General features: G+C 32.4%; 3 protein-coding genes and 1 non-coding gene across 4 annotated transcripts; 1 reads left to right on the top strand and 3 right to left on the bottom strand.

The window, feature by feature from the left end:
- The first annotated feature begins 761 nt into the window (after positions 1-761).
- LOC110732736 (NAC domain-containing protein 7-like) lies at positions 762-8,620 on the top strand. The gene is made up of 4 exons (XM_021912723.1): positions 762-1,354; positions 4,845-5,023; positions 5,317-5,588; positions 5,828-8,620. The coding sequence occupies exons 2-4, from the start codon at positions 4,867-4,869 to the stop codon at positions 6,509-6,511; spliced, it is 1,113 nt and encodes a 370-aa protein (XP_021768415.1). The 5' UTR covers positions 762-1,354; positions 4,845-4,866; the 3' UTR covers positions 6,512-8,620.
- A 3,377-nt stretch (positions 8,621-11,997) lies between these two features.
- LOC110732248 (cytochrome P450 89A2-like) lies at positions 11,998-13,258 on the bottom strand. The gene has a single exon (XM_021912163.1). It carries the CDS (start codon positions 12,716-12,718, stop codon positions 12,125-12,127), a length of 594 nt encoding a protein of 197 aa, XP_021767855.1. The 5' UTR covers positions 12,719-13,258; the 3' UTR covers positions 11,998-12,124.
- A 2,876-nt stretch (positions 13,259-16,134) lies between these two features.
- LOC110732737 (thylakoid lumenal protein TL20.3, chloroplastic-like) lies at positions 16,135-18,736 on the bottom strand. Its single transcript, XM_021912724.1, has 7 exons — positions 18,468-18,736; positions 18,179-18,344; positions 18,031-18,060; positions 17,695-17,801; positions 17,036-17,070; positions 16,684-16,812; positions 16,135-16,548 (listed from the first exon to the last, which is right to left on the bottom strand). Exons 1-7 carry the CDS (start codon positions 18,601-18,603, stop codon positions 16,357-16,359), a joined length of 795 nt encoding a protein of 264 aa, XP_021768416.1. The 5' UTR covers positions 18,604-18,736; the 3' UTR covers positions 16,135-16,356.
- A 586-nt stretch (positions 18,737-19,322) lies between these two features.
- TRNAD-GUC lies at positions 19,323-19,394 on the bottom strand. Its single transcript has one exon. It is a non-coding gene; the product is annotated as a tRNA-Asp (tRNA).
- Positions 19,395-21,580: the final 2,186 nt, after the last annotated feature.

Genomic DNA, 21,580 nt, shown 5'->3' on the forward strand with positions numbered 1-21,580 from the left:
TAGCTCTGTATATTTCACATTGTGAGATGAAAACTACAAAAGAGTATTGACAAGGTTGGACAAGGTAAGATGTGATAAACCTAATTTGAATTTCTTACAGAATGATACTGTTGTACTCATAATATAAATTTGTATATTATTGTCTAACAACATAAAATTCTTAATTGTATGATCATTAACTAGCTAACAACTAGAGGTAACTCAACTCATTAAAACATTAATTATCCATTGTAACTAGGAAAGTGTATATTGACAAAAAAGAAATGAAAGCTAAAATTTATTTTTGATTGGTTAAACCATTGCATGATGCAATAAGGCATGGGACAAGGACTGTAGAAGGGCCATTGGGTTTGGAGCTTTTGTTAGGACAACATTCTTTCTACTTCAACTCATCATCCATTATTTATCCCAATTTAATAATATTAAAATTTAAAACACCAAAAAAATCTCAACTAAAAGTCGCATAATTCCAAATCTGTAAATGAAACCATCTTTTAGAAGAGGCTTTAACAAGGCTAAAGCTCTCCACTTCCATTCTAGCTGTGCTGACGTTTTTCATTCTCCTCCAAAATTACTTTATTAATTATTATTTATAGTATTAATTACTTGTATATATTAATATATAATATTATTATTGTCATTATCAGTAGCTGGTAAGAGGAAGAAAAGAAAAGATAGAGATGTTTCCATGATATAAGCCCTAAGCTTATAAGCTTAACCATACCATCCCACCCTCCATATCTTTCTCATTGCCTCCACAATCCCCATTTTTCGCGGCGAAAGCTTTCGCAGCAATCAATCCTAAGATAAGGAAGAGAGAGAAACAGATACATATAGATCATCAACATATATAAACAAATTAAGCTAGTACAATGGCAATGATAATGAGACTACATTAGCTTTCGCCTAGGGATTGGCCTTGGTTTTATTATTAGGGCTTTTTTCATTTTTTATCATAATAAATGCTTTTTAAAAACTCCTTTGCTTCTTATTTAACCCTCCTTCTTCTTCCTTTTTCTCACTTCTTCTTTCTTTCTCTTCATTCTTTTTCCTAACCCATCCCATCCCATCCCATCCTTACCTCGGGATCTGATCCCGCTTCCTCTCTTTCTCTCTCTTCATCACCAATAGACCTCAAGATTCAGTACTTTCCTCTCTCTAATTCGATTCCCGAGGAAGAGAAAGCTAAAAAGATCAATTCACACTCTTACTTACAACCTCCGTTTCTAAATAAGTGTCGTTTTTCAGTTACTACATACATGGTGTGATTGATCGTATCCCAGTTGAACAAATAAAGTTTGAATCTTCTTCTCAAGGACATACAGTGGAGTGCAAAAGCTGATCATATAAAAAGGTTACGTTTCTAGTCCTATATAATCACCTTCATCTAATTAAGCTAGTTTACTAATTATGTGCATCATATTTATCTACATAATAGATTTTTGATAATCACCATAATAATAATCAGGGTTTTATTACCTTTTTTTTTTCTCCCATGTATAGTTGCGATTGCTTTTGCTTCAAGATTTTCTATCATCAATTGTGATATCTCTGCTGCTACTTCTTTATTTCTATTTCTTAAACACATCAAATGATCAAAAACCGACTTTTTTTTTTGTTTGAAGATATTAGATTCATTTATGTAATATGATTGAAAAAAGGTGCATGATATGAAAACTTGAAGTCTTCTAAGTAATTAAGAAGCTGAAAGGGTTTTTGTTTTGCTTCTTAAATATCCCATTCTTTTTGTTTTTCAAAATTTTTGATAAGCTTTCTTTGAGATGATAAAATTTTCATGAGGATTTAATAGGTTGTGCAAGATGAAACACCTTCTTTGCTTTTGTTATTTGCTTAGTACTTTAATTAGTCCACCAATAGTTTTGAATAGAACTTGGATCGATCTATCCATCTTTTGGTATAACATTACCATGTCTACCATGGGAAGGAAAATGTAGAAGCAAGAGCAAGTGTGCGACTTTTAATTACAATCCTTAAAATTATTTCTAACTTAAATACTCATATCTTATAATAGTACGTATATCAATCATTAAATTTTAGCAACAAACGAAGGTGATGAACACTTGAAAATGCATTCTTGTATTGAGTTCCTTTCATGAGTGGCTACAATTAATGCCTTTTTTTAGCTTTTTGTAATTTTTATCTGGTTCAATGGGAATGTGAATTTAGCTTTTTAACTAATCACATAGTATGCCTTAAATGGAAATTTATGCATTATTATTAATTACTTGGTATGGGCCGAGAATGGAAATAATGAGATATACATTGAGCATTATATATATTTATATATTTTTTAATAAATTTTACCCTTTTAACCTTGTATATGAAATACCACTTTTCCTATTCTCGACATCGAAAGCTATAATGATCTAGTTTGTTCAATCTCTTTGAAATGTATGTAGTAGTATAGCATTGACTTTGGTTTTATTCTGCTTTACTAAGTCTACAAAAGTGACGACTATGGAAAAACCACTTAAAAGTGTGAATCTTGATTGCATTGCTTTACTCTATCATCTTTTTCATGGGTAATCTTGATGCTTTAGGTATACTTTCAAATCTTAATCATGTTGACATGCATTTTCATAACATGCATGCAAATCAAACCATTTAGAATGATTGAATTATCTAATCGTAATCAACATGTTTGTATTTATTAAGTTTAGCTCTATGGGAAGCTAAAGACTTTTGTGTAATTTGTTTGATCATTTAGCCTAAATAATGTGTAAAAATCAATCTTCTATTCTTTTTATCTATCTAGTTCAATCAGCTGATGATACATTAACCATCATTCAAAAGTTATGATAAATGTAGGACTTTCTCCGATTGAAGTTAGTAGTAATAATTATTTTGTTGAAAATATCTTTCTACATGTCCCCTAAACCAGAGAACATCTCAAATTTTATCTCTTTCTCTAGTACGTATGCTCTAAAACTTGCATAAGGAAATAATGTTACATACCTTTAAATAAGGTCCCCCCCAACTAACTAAACACAACAAAAAAAATGATATACTACTCCTTTGATCTGTGCCATGCTTCCTTTAGTTTTCAATATGTATGATTTTGACATTAGGAGAGTCAATAGTAAGAAGTAACATAATAAAACATACAGAAAGTATGTAAGACAACAATCTAAACATATTAAAGCATGACACCTTGTTTTTCTCTATTACGAATGCTCGAACAACTATATCTTACAAAGCTATTTAAGGTCATTAATCTACTTAATTTATTTATAAGAACATTATAATCACCTTACCTTTACTTACCGTCTTCAAATCATCTAGGAAAACCATTTAGTCCATGAAATACTTAGGTGTTTAATTTGTTAGGATTTGGAAATTTCCAATGTTCTAGTAGCTTAGTGCACTGAAGACTGAAGGTCACACCACAAAAGAGCCCAATATCCTTTTCTTAATAAGTCTCTTCTAGCAGTAATTATAATTCCAGTTTCCCCCTTTTTAATTAAGTAATGTATCACAATGTTGATCATCTCTAACAATTATCTGTACATTTTCCAAACCCTATGAATGGAGTGAATAGTACATGGCATTCTGATGCGTACTAAACTTGGTAACAATTTGGTGGAGGTCTAAGGTAGCTAGTGAAACCTGACTAGAAGCAAAAGTTTCCAGTAAGCTAGCTAAATATTGCGCTGTTTATATAATACTACGTACTGTACCAGGTTAACAATGGATGCTTAACTTTTTTTCAATAATATAAAATTTAAAAATAATAATTAAAGATTAAGTTTCATTTAAGTTTCAAACTTACAATTAATATTATACATCAATAATACTATTGTAGTATATAGGTACTTAACAATATCATAACAATACTCATTTATTCATTAAGATAAACAAAAGAGATAAGAGGTTAGAGCAATTGGCTAACTCTTTGACCTCCAGGCGAGAAGCCAGGGGTTACAAAGTTGTGTTGCATATGAGGTGTCATCACTAAGACTAACGAGCTTTATGGTAGAGAATTATGGTACAATAAAGCAAATCAAGGGTTCATATCCACAATAAAAAAAGATTAATTTGTCTGATTGTTTCAACAAACTATTGATTGGTGAGCGCGTTTAAAACATTAAATATTTGCATTTGTTTCACCAACATCATCTTGTCTGCCACAGTAATTGTTTGACCAGATAAAAAGAGGTTGACTCTCTTAAGTTTTCTTTTTCTTTTCTTTATTTTTGGCTTTAATTTGGCATGCGTTTGGTCCTCTGTAAGTGTTAGTGCAATTGGTGGTTGCCAAGTACTTGAGTCTCACGAATTGCTTCCACATCTTATGACAGAATTATGCATCCTAATGCTAGGCTTAATTACTAACAATGTAAACCCCTTTTAATTAAGCTTCATTTAGTGGCTTAATTTTATGTATTAAGTGCTAGCTACATGATCTAGCACTAGCAATATTTGTATAAAAAATTATCTAGTAAGGAATTAGTACAAATACACACGTAATACAGTATGTTGCATGATTAGCAATCTTTTATTGGATGTGTAGGGAAAATTAATGTTATCAAAAAGTTATTAAGTATAATACTGATCAACAATCATAAAATGATACATATAGTGTATTCGTAACTGTGTCCAATTATGCTTATCAAGGCTATATATGATGCATTTGTATAAAAACTACACAATAATAATTGCTTATTCATTTGACAATGCATGTTGCTAACCTGAACTTAAATGTATGCAAGACAATCTAACCATAAATTGAGACGACAAACTAGAATTAACATGATGTTTAACATGATTTGACAAATTTACAAAATGTATGATTAAATTGCTAAATCTCCTTTGAAAATGGCATGCAGGTCTTTGCTCTAGTTGGATAAAATGAACACATTGTCGCACGTTCCTCCGGGCTTTAGATTCCATCCAACTGATGAAGAACTTGTGGATTACTACCTCCGTGAGAAAGTAGCTGCAAGAAAGATGTGTGATATTATTAAAGATGTTGATCTTTACAAAATTGAACCTTGGGATCTTCAAGGTATTTATAATCTTTTTCATTTTTTGCAAGTATACATACAAATTATTTCTTTTAATTCTATCCATCTCTAATAGAGCAAAAATTCATCACAAATATAAAGTCGTGAATGTATGAACTTGTTATATTTAGACGTGCCAAAGCAGTATATAAAATTCATTGAACAATATAAAGTTGTGAATGTATGAACTTGTTATATTTAGACGTGCCAAAGTAGTATACTCGGTGTAATCATATAACATACTCTACTGTTTTAATGACGTACATTTTTTAATGTTGGGTTTTAAATTGAACAGAATTATGCAAGATAAGTAGTGAAGAGCAGCATGAATGGTACTTCTTCAGCCATAAAGACAAGAAATATCCAACAGGAACTAGGACTAATCGAGCTACCAAAGCCGGATTCTGGAAAGCAACTGGAAGGGACAAAGCTATCTACTCTAAGCATAATTTGATTGGCATGAGAAAGACTTTGGTTTTCTATAAAGGTCGAGCTCCCAATGGTCAGAAGTCCGATTGGATCATGCATGAATACCGTCTTGAAACAAATGAAAATGGAACTCCCCAAGTAAGTTTAACACGCTTACTAAAAGGTCTTTTTATAGGTCATCTTACACAAATTGCGTAACATACATTATACACGACCTATTATTGATTAGTGTACTATTACATGCATTGAGAGAGATGAACGACTTCAATCATATTAGTGATACAAAACAAAATTAATATCTAGAATTCGAACGTATGTACTAGAAATTTTAAGTATGCACTTTCTTGGCTAATATATTTGTGCACTACTTTTATCAGGAGGAAGGATGGGTAGTATGCAGGGTGTTCAAGAAGAGAATGGCAACCGTTCGCAAGCTAGATGACTCACCGTGTTGGTACGACGATCAACTCTCCTTTATGCCTGATATGGACTCTCCTAGAAGGATTCCTCACCATCCCAATAATTACCATACACCAAATCATAGTAATTTCCACCAACACCGCCACAACATGTACCCTTGCAAACAAGAGCTTGAAATAGCACCCTACAATATATCTCACCATGACCCTTTTCTTCAATTACCTCAATTAGAAAGCCCTAAAATGCCCCAAGCCAGTATGCAAAGTTGTAACTCAATGCCACCCTATGGAACAAACACGAATTTATCATCATCGTTGCTCGTTCAAGACCAAATGATCCATTCACAACAATTTGATTCGATGTATGGTAATGTATGTGGGTCGGAACAAGTTGAGGATCAAGTTACGGATTGGAGGGTGCTTGATAAGTTTGTTGCTTCTCAACTTAGCCAAGATGAACAACACGGTCCTTCTGCCGCGAATAAGGAAATAAATTACTCTAATGTCCCTATATTTCCTGTGTCCGAGCACATGAACATGGTGATAAGCCCTAACTCCAATAAGCAAGGTCATTTAGGGGCCTCATCAGATCAATATGCTTCAACGTCAAATTCGAGCTGCCAAATTGATATGTGGAATTGAACAAAGACATTTACGATATTATATGCTAATTAATTACCTAATTAACCTGATCTTATATATACATATACATACTGATTATATAGGGGAATACAATTACTACAAGAGAAATCTTGGATAAGTTTCCTTGTACATAATAAACATGGTAATGCAATATTATTAGTGGGGTATTGAATTTGTGAGATCAAACTTAGGGTTGATCCTCAAAGTGAACTTAGAAATGTGGTGCCTATTGTTATTGGATGATGATAGCATCTATGTTTAGAAGATTGAAAGGTTTCCAAGTATTATTGGGATTCATATTCAGAACGAACGAATATCTGATTGTACTTATTCTTATTGGAACTTAATTAACTTACATTTGATAATGAATTATATTATGTTTTACTAAGCTAGTATTTTATCAAATTCCTTGTTTCTTAGTCCTTGTATTCCATTCTACATGTCATCTACTAATACTTCATGTTGCTTTTGTTGTAATCCTTTTGTTATGTTTTTGTTTGTTTTTTTTTTAATTAAGTTGCAGCATACATATACTTTTAGTTTCCATTTTTAGAGGTTTTACTACTAGTTTCATGGATGTTTTTATAATGAGTTTCAAGTGAATGGTCAATATAATAATTTAAGAAATAAGTGAAGGCCATAGTTTTAAGGGACACAAACTTGTACTCATATTGATGTTCAAAGAGAAATTGGTTGGTGTACAACTGTACACATATCATTTCGTTTGGTTTATATTTTTCACCTGTCAAATTAAATTTAGTAAATTGTCATTTAAAATTGCCTCTTTGCATTTTTTTTTTTTTTTTTTTTGACAACGGCAAAGGAAAGAAAAAACAGCTACATAATTAAATTAGAGAGGGTGCTGCGGCAATTCTTTGCAATATCATTAGCCAATTGCACTTGATCTCTCATGACCTTAATAACCGAACATTTAAAATTGCCTCTTTGCAGTTGATTTATAAATTTAGGAGTAAATAATTGTCTGAATAAAAGAACAAGTAAATTAAATGTCTATGTTGTTAAATACTTCAATGAAGGCTAGGAATAAATCATAAATATAGGAATGCCAGCATTTCCTACGGTGTATTATAAAGCTAAGGTTGCTAACGTAATGATTGTAATTTAAAATTTAAAAACCTATGAGCTTAATAGTAGTCTCTTAAGATTGTATCATTTTTCTTTTTGAAATATACGGAGTTTTTGAACATAAATCATATCATGCAAGCTAAGGTTTTTCTACATATATCTCATATACTTCGTATGTGACTTATATGTAATGTGGTACGTACTATATCATTGTGTTCACCTTTGTTGCAATATATATAGCTAGTTTCGAATATATATAAAAACCTATAGATCCAAAGAATAATATGTTGGTTAAATTACCATACTAGTGGAGATCATATACATATATATATATGTTAAAATGAAGTGTATAGGTTTCGCACGCACTTATCAAGTACAACACTAGGTGTATGTGTTTGCTACAATAAATAGCTAGCCATTATTTTAGTAAGTACGGAGTATGATATAAGGTGTGCTAAAGGTTTCTATTTTCTTGAGTTTTCGGCAATACATTTCAAAGCATACGCTAATTACAGGGTAGCTGATACCCCTATCAAAGCTAGAAGCTTGGATTTCAACATGCATGCAGGTTCTTCAAAAACATAAAACCTTTGGAAAATGTACCGTACATAAACATATATAATGCATGTACGTAATGTGATTATTTCCATGTTGTCAACAACAATCTTTGGTTCTCTGCAGAAAATTTTGTCTTATCGCGCTACATAATCGTCTATAAGAATGCATACCATAGCTAGCATGCTTCAAGTACTCCCGATCCAAATGAAGAAGACGATGGGACATAGCATTATATATAGTTATAGCAAAATAAAAAAAAAAAAAAAACCCTACTAATTTGACAACAAAATTAAAACATGCAGCATACATGTTTAATTTATTTGGGCATCGAAATCAATGATGAACGGCATACATACGTTTGAATGTGTTTGTACAAAAACTAATGTACACTATACATTCAAGAAAAAGAAGCTGAAGCTGCATATATCTTCTTTTACTGTTCGATCGAAGAGCGACGACATACCTGAGTGAAGTTATAATTCTTGAACGATGAAACAATCTTCGCTCTTCATCCTCGTAATATTAAGCTTCATTTCTCCTAGCAAACAAAATATATACATGTGTATATGCACAAGTTTTCAGCTCTAACAAACTCTATTAAATATTTTTATTTCATTGGCACTTGAGAAAAAAATATATACACCATGCTGTATAGCTTAATGCAAATGCATTTAATGTGTGACCCAAAATTCTTAATGGACCGCAAACTTTATATAAATGGCTAGAAAATATTGTGAAAAATAAAATAAAAAAAGTGGGCCAAAATTAGATTATAGTATGAGCTAACATAATAATTGTTTATCCTTTATTAGAAGAAGACCCAGTAGGATCATCTTACTTAGGTTGAAGTCAAGCATCTGAATCAATCAATTGCTTTTAAGCAATGTGGGACAAATCAAATACCAAAAAAGTTAAATTTAATTGTAAATGTTACGATCTCATTTTGGCAGTTTGACACAATCATTGAGCGTGCTCAGATCAGAGACATTGTGGTTAATTAATTAGGCAATAAAGTATTCCAACTCTAAACTTTATATTTATTTTATAGTTTTGGATAATATTGTATTTTGGCAAAATTTTGTGTGAGATGGTTTCACAATAAAGAAGTATGTTATGGAGTAGTTTCTATCGAGGCGATTGTTTTCATGCATGTAAGGGCGTAAGTTCTAGGTAAATTTTCTAACTTATTCACAATATGTAAGAACCAATGTAGTCATGTGAAGTTTTGTTTGACATTTCACAGTGAATTTTAAAAAAACATCATATTCAATTTCTATTAATAGAGATATAAATAGTCAATGATGAATGATGCATATTGACAAATGTGTACAATAAAAAAACAAGAACATAAAATATAAACGTCTGAAGTATTTTTTCAAGTAGCATTTTAATGTTTAGCAATAAATAAATTAGTGTAAGATGTTCTAACCTAAAACTTGATCTCCAAATTTAATGGCTTAGTTTAATTTGATAAGCATGCTTGATTGCTAGGCTATTCCCATCAAAGTTGAGTTCCAGTTTCGCTATATTTTGGGTTTTCCCTTGTTTTACACTCACTTGTGGAATAAGGAAAAGAAAGAAAGTAAGCTAGCTATATTTTATGTCCTTTTGTTTCACGCATACAGGAGTGAGATATATTAATTTGCTAAAGCAAAAAACAAGGGCATGATCAAGTCGCCAATAGACTATGTACTATGCATATAACAAAATACCATCACCTTTCTAGGGTGTGTCCATCCTACATGCATGTGTATAAATACTCTCTAAATTAAATTCTACTCCACCTTACATCTTTGCACATGAGCACTACGAAGGATAGTATATATAAGAGGGTGTAAAATTACGCATATTCGGGTGTTGTCTCAGAGCTATCATAACCTTCCTACCACTTGAATAAATCAAAAGTTCAATATAACTCTTGCACGAAGCAGATAAAATCGGAGGAGAGTTGAGGGATCGGATAATTTAATTGGAATTTTTTTTTATGAAATTTGTAGTACTAATTAGAAAATAGTAAACTCAATAGAAAAAAAATCCTTAATAATTTATTTTTAACAACTAGCAAAATCCTTGATAACCAATAGAGCTAATTAATTTACATTTATTCTTTTGGATTATTACTTCAACAAATTATTTCATTCAAATTTAACAGCTAAAAATAAACATAGTTAGTTAAGTGGATATATATGTATTATGAAAAGAACATAATAATTATTATAGTGGAAACTATTAGGACCCCCAAATCAAATAATGGTCATCAAAAAAAGAAAAGTATGTATTAACCTAAACACACTAATAAGGATGCTATAGCTATAGGAGGCCATATATATATAATGGGGTTAGAAAGTTAAGGAGCCTCATTATGTAAAAAATGAGTGTGAAAGATTAATTAGGAGTTACTTCAAGTTTTAATTTAGAGTGAAATATATTGTTTCCAGACTAAGAAAGATAATTATCATTTGATTTTAAACATGTGTAGCAGCACCTCCATGTGAGTGCCTGAAACATCTTCATTTTTATGTCCTTCAAAGCTTTCTTATTGCATGGGTCCATCTATTTTATACAATTCGATTTTATCCACTTGGCACTTAGTAAAGCCCCCAAGAATCACAGTACATCCTCTATTTTTGATGTATTACATAATATTTGTAGTAAAGAGTAGATCATACACTTTTATAACTGAATACTTAAATTAGCTTGTGTATTCAAACATTATTGAAGGATTAAAAATATTTCAACTGTACAGGCTAGTCTTATACTCTTATCTAAATACGACGCGGACTAGAAATGATTATGTTAAGTTGATTTGTACGTTATATTGTTGAAAAGTGACTTATTTGATTATTAAAACTAATTGTTTGAAAATGACTTTTTGTAAGTATCTGTTTATGTATTTCACTATCATAAAAAATAGTAATAATAGAATAATCAAATGATGTCTATGAAATTATACTTTTAAATTCAAATACACACAAATTTTTACAAGCTAATTAGACAGAAATAATATTAGCTAGTACAAATGATTATGGTTTGCACATTTTTCGATCCGTCTTAGAATATACTCCATACAGTACAGTACAACCTCTACATTCGTACTCCGTATATTGATAAGAAATTGATGTACGAAAAGAACAAGAGAAATACCAAATGATTTTATGTATGAAGAATTATAAATGGAAACATTATTATTGAAGATGGGACATAACATATCAGGCCGTCATGATTTGCTTGAGAGTGAGTGATCAAATAATGTCTGACATTATTTAAATAAAAAAAAAAATTACTTTCAAGATATTATACAAAAAAACAGTAAGCTGATGATAGGCTAAGAGGACACATTTACTACAGTTTATGCTTGAGGCGCAGTCATTAACCCGACATTTTCCCCCACTTTTTGTTTCTTTGCTTGACTTTGTCATCAACTTTTACAAGTTAAAAGTGTATAATACCGGATTAACATTCCAAATAAGTTAACAACTAATCTAATCTCACCTAATTTGACTCAACCTCACACTCTCGAAAGACCTAAATAAGCCGTTGGCTTATATAACAGAGATTGATTACAAGTAGTCTTAAAGATGCTTCTTAAATATTGAAAAAAATTCAATTAATACCATTTAATATAAAGATTAACTCTTAAGCCTATAATTTTTGAAAGACACCAACATGAATGTAACTTTAGTTCGTCAATCAATTAACATTAAAATGTGGATGGCTCAATTATTACAAATACAAGTATGAATATTTTAGAATTAAGAGACTGGTGAAAAAAAAATCACTACGGAGTATAATAATAAATGATGAGTACAATTTTTCGTCAATGCTTACAATGACATTTGAAGTATATATTATGTTTAGAACCCAAAGCAAACACACAATACCTTGTCAAGTATCACTCAATATTGATATAAATGCTTGTTTTAACAACTAAGCTAAGACTTAGTTGGCAAGCAAAAAATGTCTCATAATTTAGGTACTTGTAGGTGAAATTAAGGCCCTCAAAGGATTTTTCATCATTATTGCAAACACTTCCTTCTCATCCAAATCTACAACTTCACCATCCATTGCTTTCCACTCAAAATGCCAAACTAAATTAGCCACCATGTATTCCAAATTCATCCTAGCCAACACATTCCCCGGGCACATCCTTCTTCCTACCCCAAAAGGCATCATTTTGATCTCTTTCCTCCCAGCCACATCAAAACTTACACTAATTTTTTCGTCCTGACCCGAATCCGACTTCACCAAAAATCTATCCGGGTTAAACTCCATTGGACCCTCCCACACATTTGGGTCGCGCCCAATGTCCGCCACCAAGACATTAATAGCCGCATCCTTGGGTATCATATACCCACTAATTTCAACATCTGACCCGGCCCGATGGGGTATAACCATGTGGGCCGGGGGGTGGCGTCGTAGGACTTCTAAGATAGTGGCCTTCAAAAAGGGCATATGATCCAAATCTTCCTCTAGAATATTGGACCTTCGCTCGGGCCCAATAACTAGTTTGATCTCTTCCACTAGCTTGGCTTGTACTTGTGGGTATTTAACCAAATTAGCCATGGTCCACTCTTAACTCAGTTGTAGGTAAATCTGTGCTAGCATTAATAAACTCATTGCACAAACTTACCATTTCATTATCCATCAATTTTCTTGCCCCTCCCTCTACATCTTCATTTGGAACATCCAACTCTAATAAAGAATCAACATAACAATATTGTACCATTTTTTGGTCCTTTTCATCTTTTGTTATTTCTTTTCGGGCCTTGATTAGGCGAAGGTACACGTCATCTAGTTCCTTTCTTAGGTTTTGGATTTCGGCCCATCGCCCGGGTAACAAAATTTTGGTCAACTTAGGCCATGCATTGAGGATATTGAACTTTAAACTTGGCAGGCCCAATAATATTCGCCTACTGATTGATTGTACCTCTTTGATTTGGGCTTCATTTAGAAGAAGCCCAAAACACATTGCAAACTGTAGGTGGAAAATGGATTGAAGGAAATGTTCTCGAACTTGGATTGGGCTCCCATTTTTAGAAAGGGCCTCAAGGTTGTGAATAAGGATTTCCATAGCCCATCTACGGACGCTAGAAAAGGATTTAAGATGGGCTGGGCTCAAAAAGTGAGTGGCCAAGTTGCGGCGCAAAGCTCGCCAAGTAGGCCCATACGCCGCAGAGCTTACAGTATGTTGGTTGCTATTGAACATAGTATGGATAGGATGTGACACTAACCTATCAGCCGTGTTAGCACCATTTTTAACGAGTATTTCGTGTGCTAAAGATGGATCGGATATCCAAATGGTTGGCCGAGAACCCACCCATAGAGTTAATATTGGGCCAAAATTAGAACGAAGGCGCTTCACTAGAGGAACCGGCCCATGTAAGGATGAGTACTTCCACAGTAAAGTAAAGGGATATATGGTGGGTCCTGGTGGTAGAGGGAGATGAATTTTGGTTTTAACATTGGTGTTGAATACTTGTGTAAGAAAAACAAGCAAGGGCTTAACTAGTAGTGAGGTGCAAAGGGAAACTATGATGATGAACCATGTCTCCATGTTTGGCCTTGTGTTTTTTGGTTGTACAAATACTTATATATGTTGCTATGTATATTTATAGTAACAATTGAGGTTGAAAATTCTTAAGTGTTTTAATTTGCATTCGTCTTGGCTTATATCACCATTGATTATGTAGCTAAGCTAATACGTCATCAACAAACCTTTTTACTATAAATTATTACTCATGAAAGTTAGAGACTTTAGGGATGTAGTATTACTTTTTACTAGTTTATTTTGAGGAGGATGGGTGAACTTAGAATAGTATGAATGACTAAATAATTATGTGAGGTCAAAGTTGGGTCCTTATTTCTGAAACTTGTAGAAGTTACTAGCTCCTTTGATTTTGGAAAAGGAGTTAATTCACCTTTTGGAACATTATAATCAATAATCACGTACTTAGATTATAAAAACATAGGAACATTTTGAAACAATCAAAGTTATTTGTCAAAAACATGAAACAATTTTTCTTTCTTTAACTATTTTATCTTCCGTTAAGAAATAAATTGTTATATAAATATATGTATTTTGATAATACACCACACACGTGGTATTTTATTCCGAAGACAAAAATGGTTCTAATTGATACTCAATCCAACTCTACCTTGAAACAAAAAGACACTTAAATATCTTGACCCAAGTCCAATATTGTAGAAGAGTTAGATGAATCACGATCCTTTTATCACCTTTAGATAACTAATATGAAGTATAATTAAGTACTAACTAGTAACTACATACAATGTCTCAAATAATGTAGAAGAATCTGATAAAATTATACTTTGTATGTATAAATTTGAGCATTGATATAATTACAACTAATACATGTATATGGTTTGAAGATAAATTTACATTTATACCTAGCATTTCAAAGCTTAAAACATTTTTTTTTTTCCCAAAAACTCCGTATTATTATTATTATTATTAAAACCCTTCATATAACATTATCCCTAATTTAAAACCCTTCATATAACATTATCCCTAATTTTATTTAAGTTTGCAAAGTTAATTTTCCCATATTTGTTTTAATTAATACTTGTACTTTTTTGGTTGGAAAGATCCTAAATACGAAGTACTTTGTACACCCTTTCTTCTCGGTCTCTCATAATTTTTCAGCCATTGTAAAAACAATACGGAGTATATTTAAGAAAATCAAGAATAGAATCATTGTAAAAACAATACGGAGTATATTTAAGAAAATCAAGAATAGAATCCCAGATTTAAACAAGCTGTAAAATTAAATTGCTAATCGTGTTTCCAAAATTAGAGTAGCAAAAACTTGGGTCCCAAGCAATTAAGTAGAAGTAGCAAGTCCTCTGTCTTCCTATATATATCCATATGCTCCAACAACATTTACTTCCAAAATTCAAAACCCTACTCTTCAATTCACAATCATCATAAACTCTAATCTTCTAATTACGCACAAAAAAAAAAAAAAAAAAAACCACCAAATTTTTTTATAATGGCGGTCGGTAATGGGTTTGATGTTTCTGACGACGAAGAAGAACCCCAATACCCTTCTGATTTCGAAGAATGTCCCGTTGATGATGTTACTGAAGATGAAGATAACAACAATCACAAACCCCAGATTGTAATTCCCAATAATGATCCTGTTGTTTATTATTCCGAAGATGAAGAAGAAGAACCCGATTACATTGATGATTATTATGTTGATGATAATGTTAATAATCACGAGATTATGATTTCCCGAGAAAACGTTGTTGATTATTTCAACGGTGAATTTGAACATCACATACCCGACTTAGATATTTTTCAAGGGTCTGGTTCTGATTTAGAGGAAGAAGAATTTGTTAATGGACTTCTCAATGTTGATGGTTATGGTGATGATTTTGAGTACGAATTCGAGTTCGTTGATGATGGTAACAATGAGGAGGAGGAGGAGGAGGAGGTGAAGGGCGTGAATTCTGTTGTTCGCGAGTTTCCTGATGGATTTGGACAGACAGGTTCTGTGATGTATGAGAAGAGGAAGGTTTCTGCTGTTCGCGATTTTCCTGATAAGAGGACTGAGAGTCTTGAGGAAGTCCAAGAGAAGAGTGTACAAGAGCCTGTTGTCAAGAAAAGGAAGACTTCTGATGTTCGCGATTTCTCTGATCAAGGAAGAGTTGTGATTTCGGCTTTGCAGGCTCCTCAGTTTTGTCCTTGGAGGGATAAAAATGGTAATCTCAAGAAGGCTAGATCTCGTGTAATTGGAGACGGAGATTCAAGATGATTATTCTTTTCTATGTTAGATTGATTCATTGATAGACATTAGTTGCATCTAGACTTGTTAAAACTTTTGTAATGGTTGTAGTTTTTGCGTGCTAAGACTTGTGTTAGCACATTATTCCTGATTATTCTATTCTACTGTATTATTAACTATGTTAAGTTTGTTTTGTGTTATTTGGGATGGAAATTGAGGCAATATATAATATATATTAATATAGCTGTTTTCTTTTTTTATATATATCGACAGTAGTCTTTTAAAGTTTCAATTATAAACAATACTTTGTATCAAACATTTGATTTGACAGTTTGAATTAGTATCTAGAAGAGATTGCTACAAATTATCCCAACTATTTGGACTTTCTAACAAAGCAGCCTATATTTCATAGTATAACAGAATTCTTGCTCTTGTTCACTGAAAATTACCAGTTTATTTAGCATCGCAAAGGCCAGTTTCAGAATCACAGAATCCATCGCGGTCAAGCATCTTTTGAGGAGGAGCGCTTAGTAAGGGAGAAGATGGACTACCATAAGCATTTCTTCTCTTGTTTCCGCAACCTAGGCTTACCCTCGTGTTTACTCCTGTTATGGGATTCGTTCCACTTGCATACTTGCATAGAGCCTGTATATGTATGACACATAGACATTTAGCAGTATTCAACCATTAAACTCAAAAGAAACTTTTTAAAACATAAGCAGGTAATGTTTGCTTAGCTCTTCCTACATTTGAGTCCTTTGGTGTGAAAAAGATTTTTACCAGTTTCTGAGGTAAGTCTAGAACAGCATCGCTAAAATCAGCACCTTCAATGATGGCACCAGCAAGGTCACTTCGAGTAAGGACTGATCTTACAAGGACAGCATTTGTAAGATTAGCGTCATTTAGGACCTGAAATTTTAGGAAAACCTGCTTGAGTATGCAGAGAAAAACCTCATCCATACTAAATCAAGTTTTAATCAATGAAATCAAAAGCTAAAACTAGAGTAATTAGCATGATTTGGGTAATTGTCAGATTTCTGAAACAGAACAAGGTGACAAGTTTATAGTAGGTATTCTCTTAGAGATTATAAATGATCTACAATAGTCCATGATCAGTAAGACAGTAGCTTACCATACGATCCATCAGCGTATCACTAAAATCAGCACCTGGAAATTTGGAAAATTTTGACATCAGTTTATCAAAATCCACCAAGGAACATTATACTAAGAATGTCTAATTTAAGAAACAAAGTTGTACAGATCATATTTTTATGCCGGAAACTCTTGTCTGATCTGAGGGGGTATTACTATCTATAGCTATTGATAAGACCATAATTACTTTTCTTTTAATTATCCTATGGGCTACTTATAATGTCTTGCAAACAACTAATTAAGATAGAATCACCTTAGATAGCCAATGCAGGGTGATTGGGTTTGAATAGGTTGTAAAAGGTGACCATGTCAATTAGTCCAAGTAAACATCTATAGTAATTGAGAAGACTATAATTACTTTTCTTTTGATGATTTTACGGGAGGGAAGACATTGAGTTTATCCCTACAAACGGCATTCACACTAGACTGAATTCACACCAGATAGCTAAAGCAGGGTGATTGAATTTGAATAAGTTGTAAATGGTAGAAGTATGACCGCGTCAATCAGTCCAATTGAACATAAAACCATTTTGTGATTTATTTTAGTTAACTGATACTGCAAGTTCAATGCAATGAAGTAGTAATGTATGTAAGATTATATATTTAATGTGGTGAAGTAATTGATGAATTGAACCATACCAGTGAAATTGGCTTTGTAAGCAACAGCTTTCTCAAGGTAAGCACCATTAAATGTAGATCCACTGAAATCTGATTCCCTCATATCTGCTGATGTGAAATTTGCCCTTCTGCAAAGTTTACAGTATAACATCATTATCACATTTTTTTTCACTTCTCCTGCTTAATGTTGCACTCTTGGATCTCTTGTGTTACAATCACAGATCATAATGTACACAAAAATATGAAAAGCTCAAGTCTTTTGAGTCCTCGTCCAAAATTTATAGTCATGTCGATAGTGTAATTTGAACTCTAATAATGTGACAATCATATGCAGACAGAAAGATAAATTTTTGTTACCTGAAATTTTCGTTGACATGAACAGCTTTCCTGCAACCAACCAGAACAAAAAGAGGAAGATCTCAATTAATTCAACCAACTCCAAATTTGTAAAAATTGACAGTAAAAGTTGCAAGTGAAATAATATGATCAAAGAAGAAAAGCAGACTTTAAATCAGCAGAACCATATTGAGCAGCAGAGCCAATCCCAAATTCGCCTCGCATTTCGGCTTCAAACTTGTTCAAATCAGCCAAGGCAGGGAAGCTAGTGCTCAAACTCACAACTGCAGCAGCTGCCAATGCTGTAGAAATCCATGCCTTTAACCTCTTTGACTCTGCATTAACCAACCAACTTTAATCAATTTCTCTTTTTATGCAAAACCACAATTAAGAACAAGTAATCCCAATTCAAAGTATAAAGTTTTTAAAGATTCATGAAATCGAAATTTTTAAAAGACCTGATAAAAGTACATTCTTGGGACTTCTTTGTTCCAATTCACAAATAATTGAAATTGAGGAGCTTGAACTTTTCTGAGAATTTTTTTTTATGTAATTTGATTTTAGTGGTATTAAGGAAAACGAACAAGTTGCCATAATTTTTTGATTTGTACTAAATTCAAGCTTTGTGATTTAAAATTGAGTTTGATTGAAGAAATATTAGAGAAGGTTTGTTAATTTTCCCTCCAAACAATATCTGATTGTCTTAAGATGATGAATATGATTGGATAAGAAGAAGACACGTTTGACCATTCCCTTTTTCTTATTTTTGATTTTATTTCACTTTGCAAATATCAAATGATTTTAGTGAAGTTCACTAGGCTTTAATTTGGGCCTAAGCAATTTATTACAGTAGTATAAAAGTCTTTTGGATATTGGGCTTGTATTCTAAAGGCTTAGCCCAGCTCGGTTTTATGTTGTAGATCCAAAAACTTTACAATAGGCATATTAATGTTAAAAATAACTAGCTTAGGCTCTGCTTCTTCTTATGATCATCTTAAATTTTTATGTATTTGGATGAGTTTTGGAGTATCAAAGGAAAGAAATTTAATTTTTTTTGTAAAAAAACAATTAAAATTACTTTAAAATACCAATTTTTACGAAAGACGTATTAAACTGTTGATACAGTCTGCATTCTCCAATTTGAGCATACTGTAAACATCCTAAATGCCCTATTATTATGCATTATAAATATTATATGTAAGTATTATAAATAATACAGCAATATACTAATCTATGATAGTATGTTGAATATGTTCCAACGACAAAATTTTGTTTCAAAAAAAACAACAAAATCAAATAGGAAAAAGAAAAAGCGCCGTTGCCGGGGATCGAACCCGGGTCACCCGCGTGACAGGCGGGAATACTTACCACTATACTACAACGACTTGTTTGAGAGTTACTGACCAATTTAAATATTTGTAGCTGTAACAATTTTAATAGAAATAATTAGAAAATATTTGTAAATATTTTTAGTATAGAATTATACAGTAAATTTTGTATTTGTGTGTCTCATTGGAATTATATTACTGAATTAATACTTTACTCACTTAATATTATTAAGTAAGGTACTAGCATTATATATGGAGCAAAAACCAAATACAATTTTGTCCTTTATTCACAATAATTTGATAGTTTGTTAGATCAAACGACAAAATTCCTTTGTGTGTGATGTGAATCGAGTCCCCTTCCTTATAACTATTATTTTGCTTTATTTAGGTACTCTCTTGGTTTTACCTTACTCTTAAAGTAGGGGTTTTACAAGTGAGTTTTTAATAATGTTTTTATTATTTTCTTAGTAGTAGTTATGGGGCCTTGGGCTTCCAAAGTTGTGTTAATTAATTAGTGGGCTCTCTTGGTTCATTAATTAATTATTAGGGCTTTTTATTTAGTTTGCTTGCAGGGCAAGTAGGATAGATTTATTTTTCCTATATATACTAGTTGTATGTCAATTATTTTAGGAGGATGTTTTATGAATTATAATTTGAGATTATTGAGCTTTTGCTTGAAGAGAACTTTGTTAAGGTTCAAACTAGTTGTTAACTAGGGTTTTGGGATCGTTACTCCTAAAATCAAACTTAGAAGTCGTTGCCTTCTAAGACTATCTTTCAAATTTCCACCATTAAAATCACTCAAATCCTTCCATCAAATATAAACCGTCAAAATACACATCAAATTGGTATCAAGAGCTTAGGTTTGTGAGCCCTCACGACTTACACGATCTTGGTAATTAGAACAATTTTTGGTTGCTTTTCAAGTATTACGGGTGATTTGCAATTAGATTACGGTAGTGTACTTTGTCTTCGAATCTGGAAGTAAGCATTACGTAGTACTAGAGGTACGTAATTCTAGAGTTTTAGTTGGTGAATTTGTCTCTTAGTGCATATTAATTTCTTGATTTACTTGCTGCAAATCATCAAGTTGGTGGAGATAGTGCAACTAATACTTTTGTGCATTCATATTTCGGTACACAGATACACACAAATAAATTCTAGGTATTGATGAATTATTTAAAAAAAAAAAAAAAAAGAATCCCCTGCTAATACAAAATTAGAGTGTTGCGCGAGAGTTGTTATTCCTTGTCCAAATTATTATAAAGGTTTTGTTAGACTAATTTGAGGTTTTTGTCTTAAAATACGGAGGAATAATTTGCTGAAAATTATTTCGACATCATGAGTACTTTAACAAAGGAAGATCTTGATATTATGCTTGTTGATATGATGAGAAATTTTAATGCGAGTCTTGAACGAATGAATGAGAAAATTGAGAAGAGTACACAAGAAATTGCTCAAACCAATCAAAGGGTTGAAACTTTGTCTACTCAAGTGATTGGGGAAGGAAGAATAATCAACAACGAACAACCTAGGGGAATCATGAGAAATTTTCCAATTGACAATGATCGAGATTTGAAGTTGTTGGAACTTCCGGAATTTACAGGTGATGGGGATGCCGAAGACTTTTTAGATTGGGTTCGTCAGATGGAAAAGGTCTTTGATTATAAAGGTTTTGATGAGCAAAAAGCCTACAAGGTTGCAAACCTAAAACTGACGAGATATGCTTCTCTATGGTTTGAGAATTTACGTGCCAAGAGATTGAGAGAAGATGAGCCACGAATTAATACTTGGAACGAGTTGAAGAGACAATTAAGGAAACGGTTCCTACCACGGGAATTTATCCAAGATCAATTCTTGAAGTTGAATCATCTTGAACAAAAGAATCTTAGTGTCGCTGAATACACTAAAGAGTTTGAGAAATTGTGCATGCTTTGTGATTTGCAGGAAAAAGAGGAGATGAAGATTGGACGATACATAAAAGGGTTAACACCTTCGATTTCTCACAAGGTGGAAACATCAAATTATGTGTTCTTTGATGATGTCTTAAGGTTGGCAGAGAGATTTGAGAAACAGGAGAAAGAAAAGAAAATTTCTTATTTCAAGGAGAGGAAGTCATTCTTTAATGGTGAGGGTTCGAATATCAACTCTAACAATTCAAACAATGAAGGGAAGATGATTGTTGTTACTCCCGAACAAGCTGCATTGGCGAAAAAAGTTTGTTTCAAGTGTCAAGGCATGGG

This window comes from Chenopodium quinoa, unplaced genomic scaffold (assembly GCF_001683475.1).
Source record: "Chenopodium quinoa cultivar QQ74 unplaced genomic scaffold, ASM168347v1, whole genome shotgun sequence".
NCBI classification, from domain to species: Eukaryota; Viridiplantae; Streptophyta; class Magnoliopsida; order Caryophyllales; family Amaranthaceae; genus Chenopodium; species Chenopodium quinoa.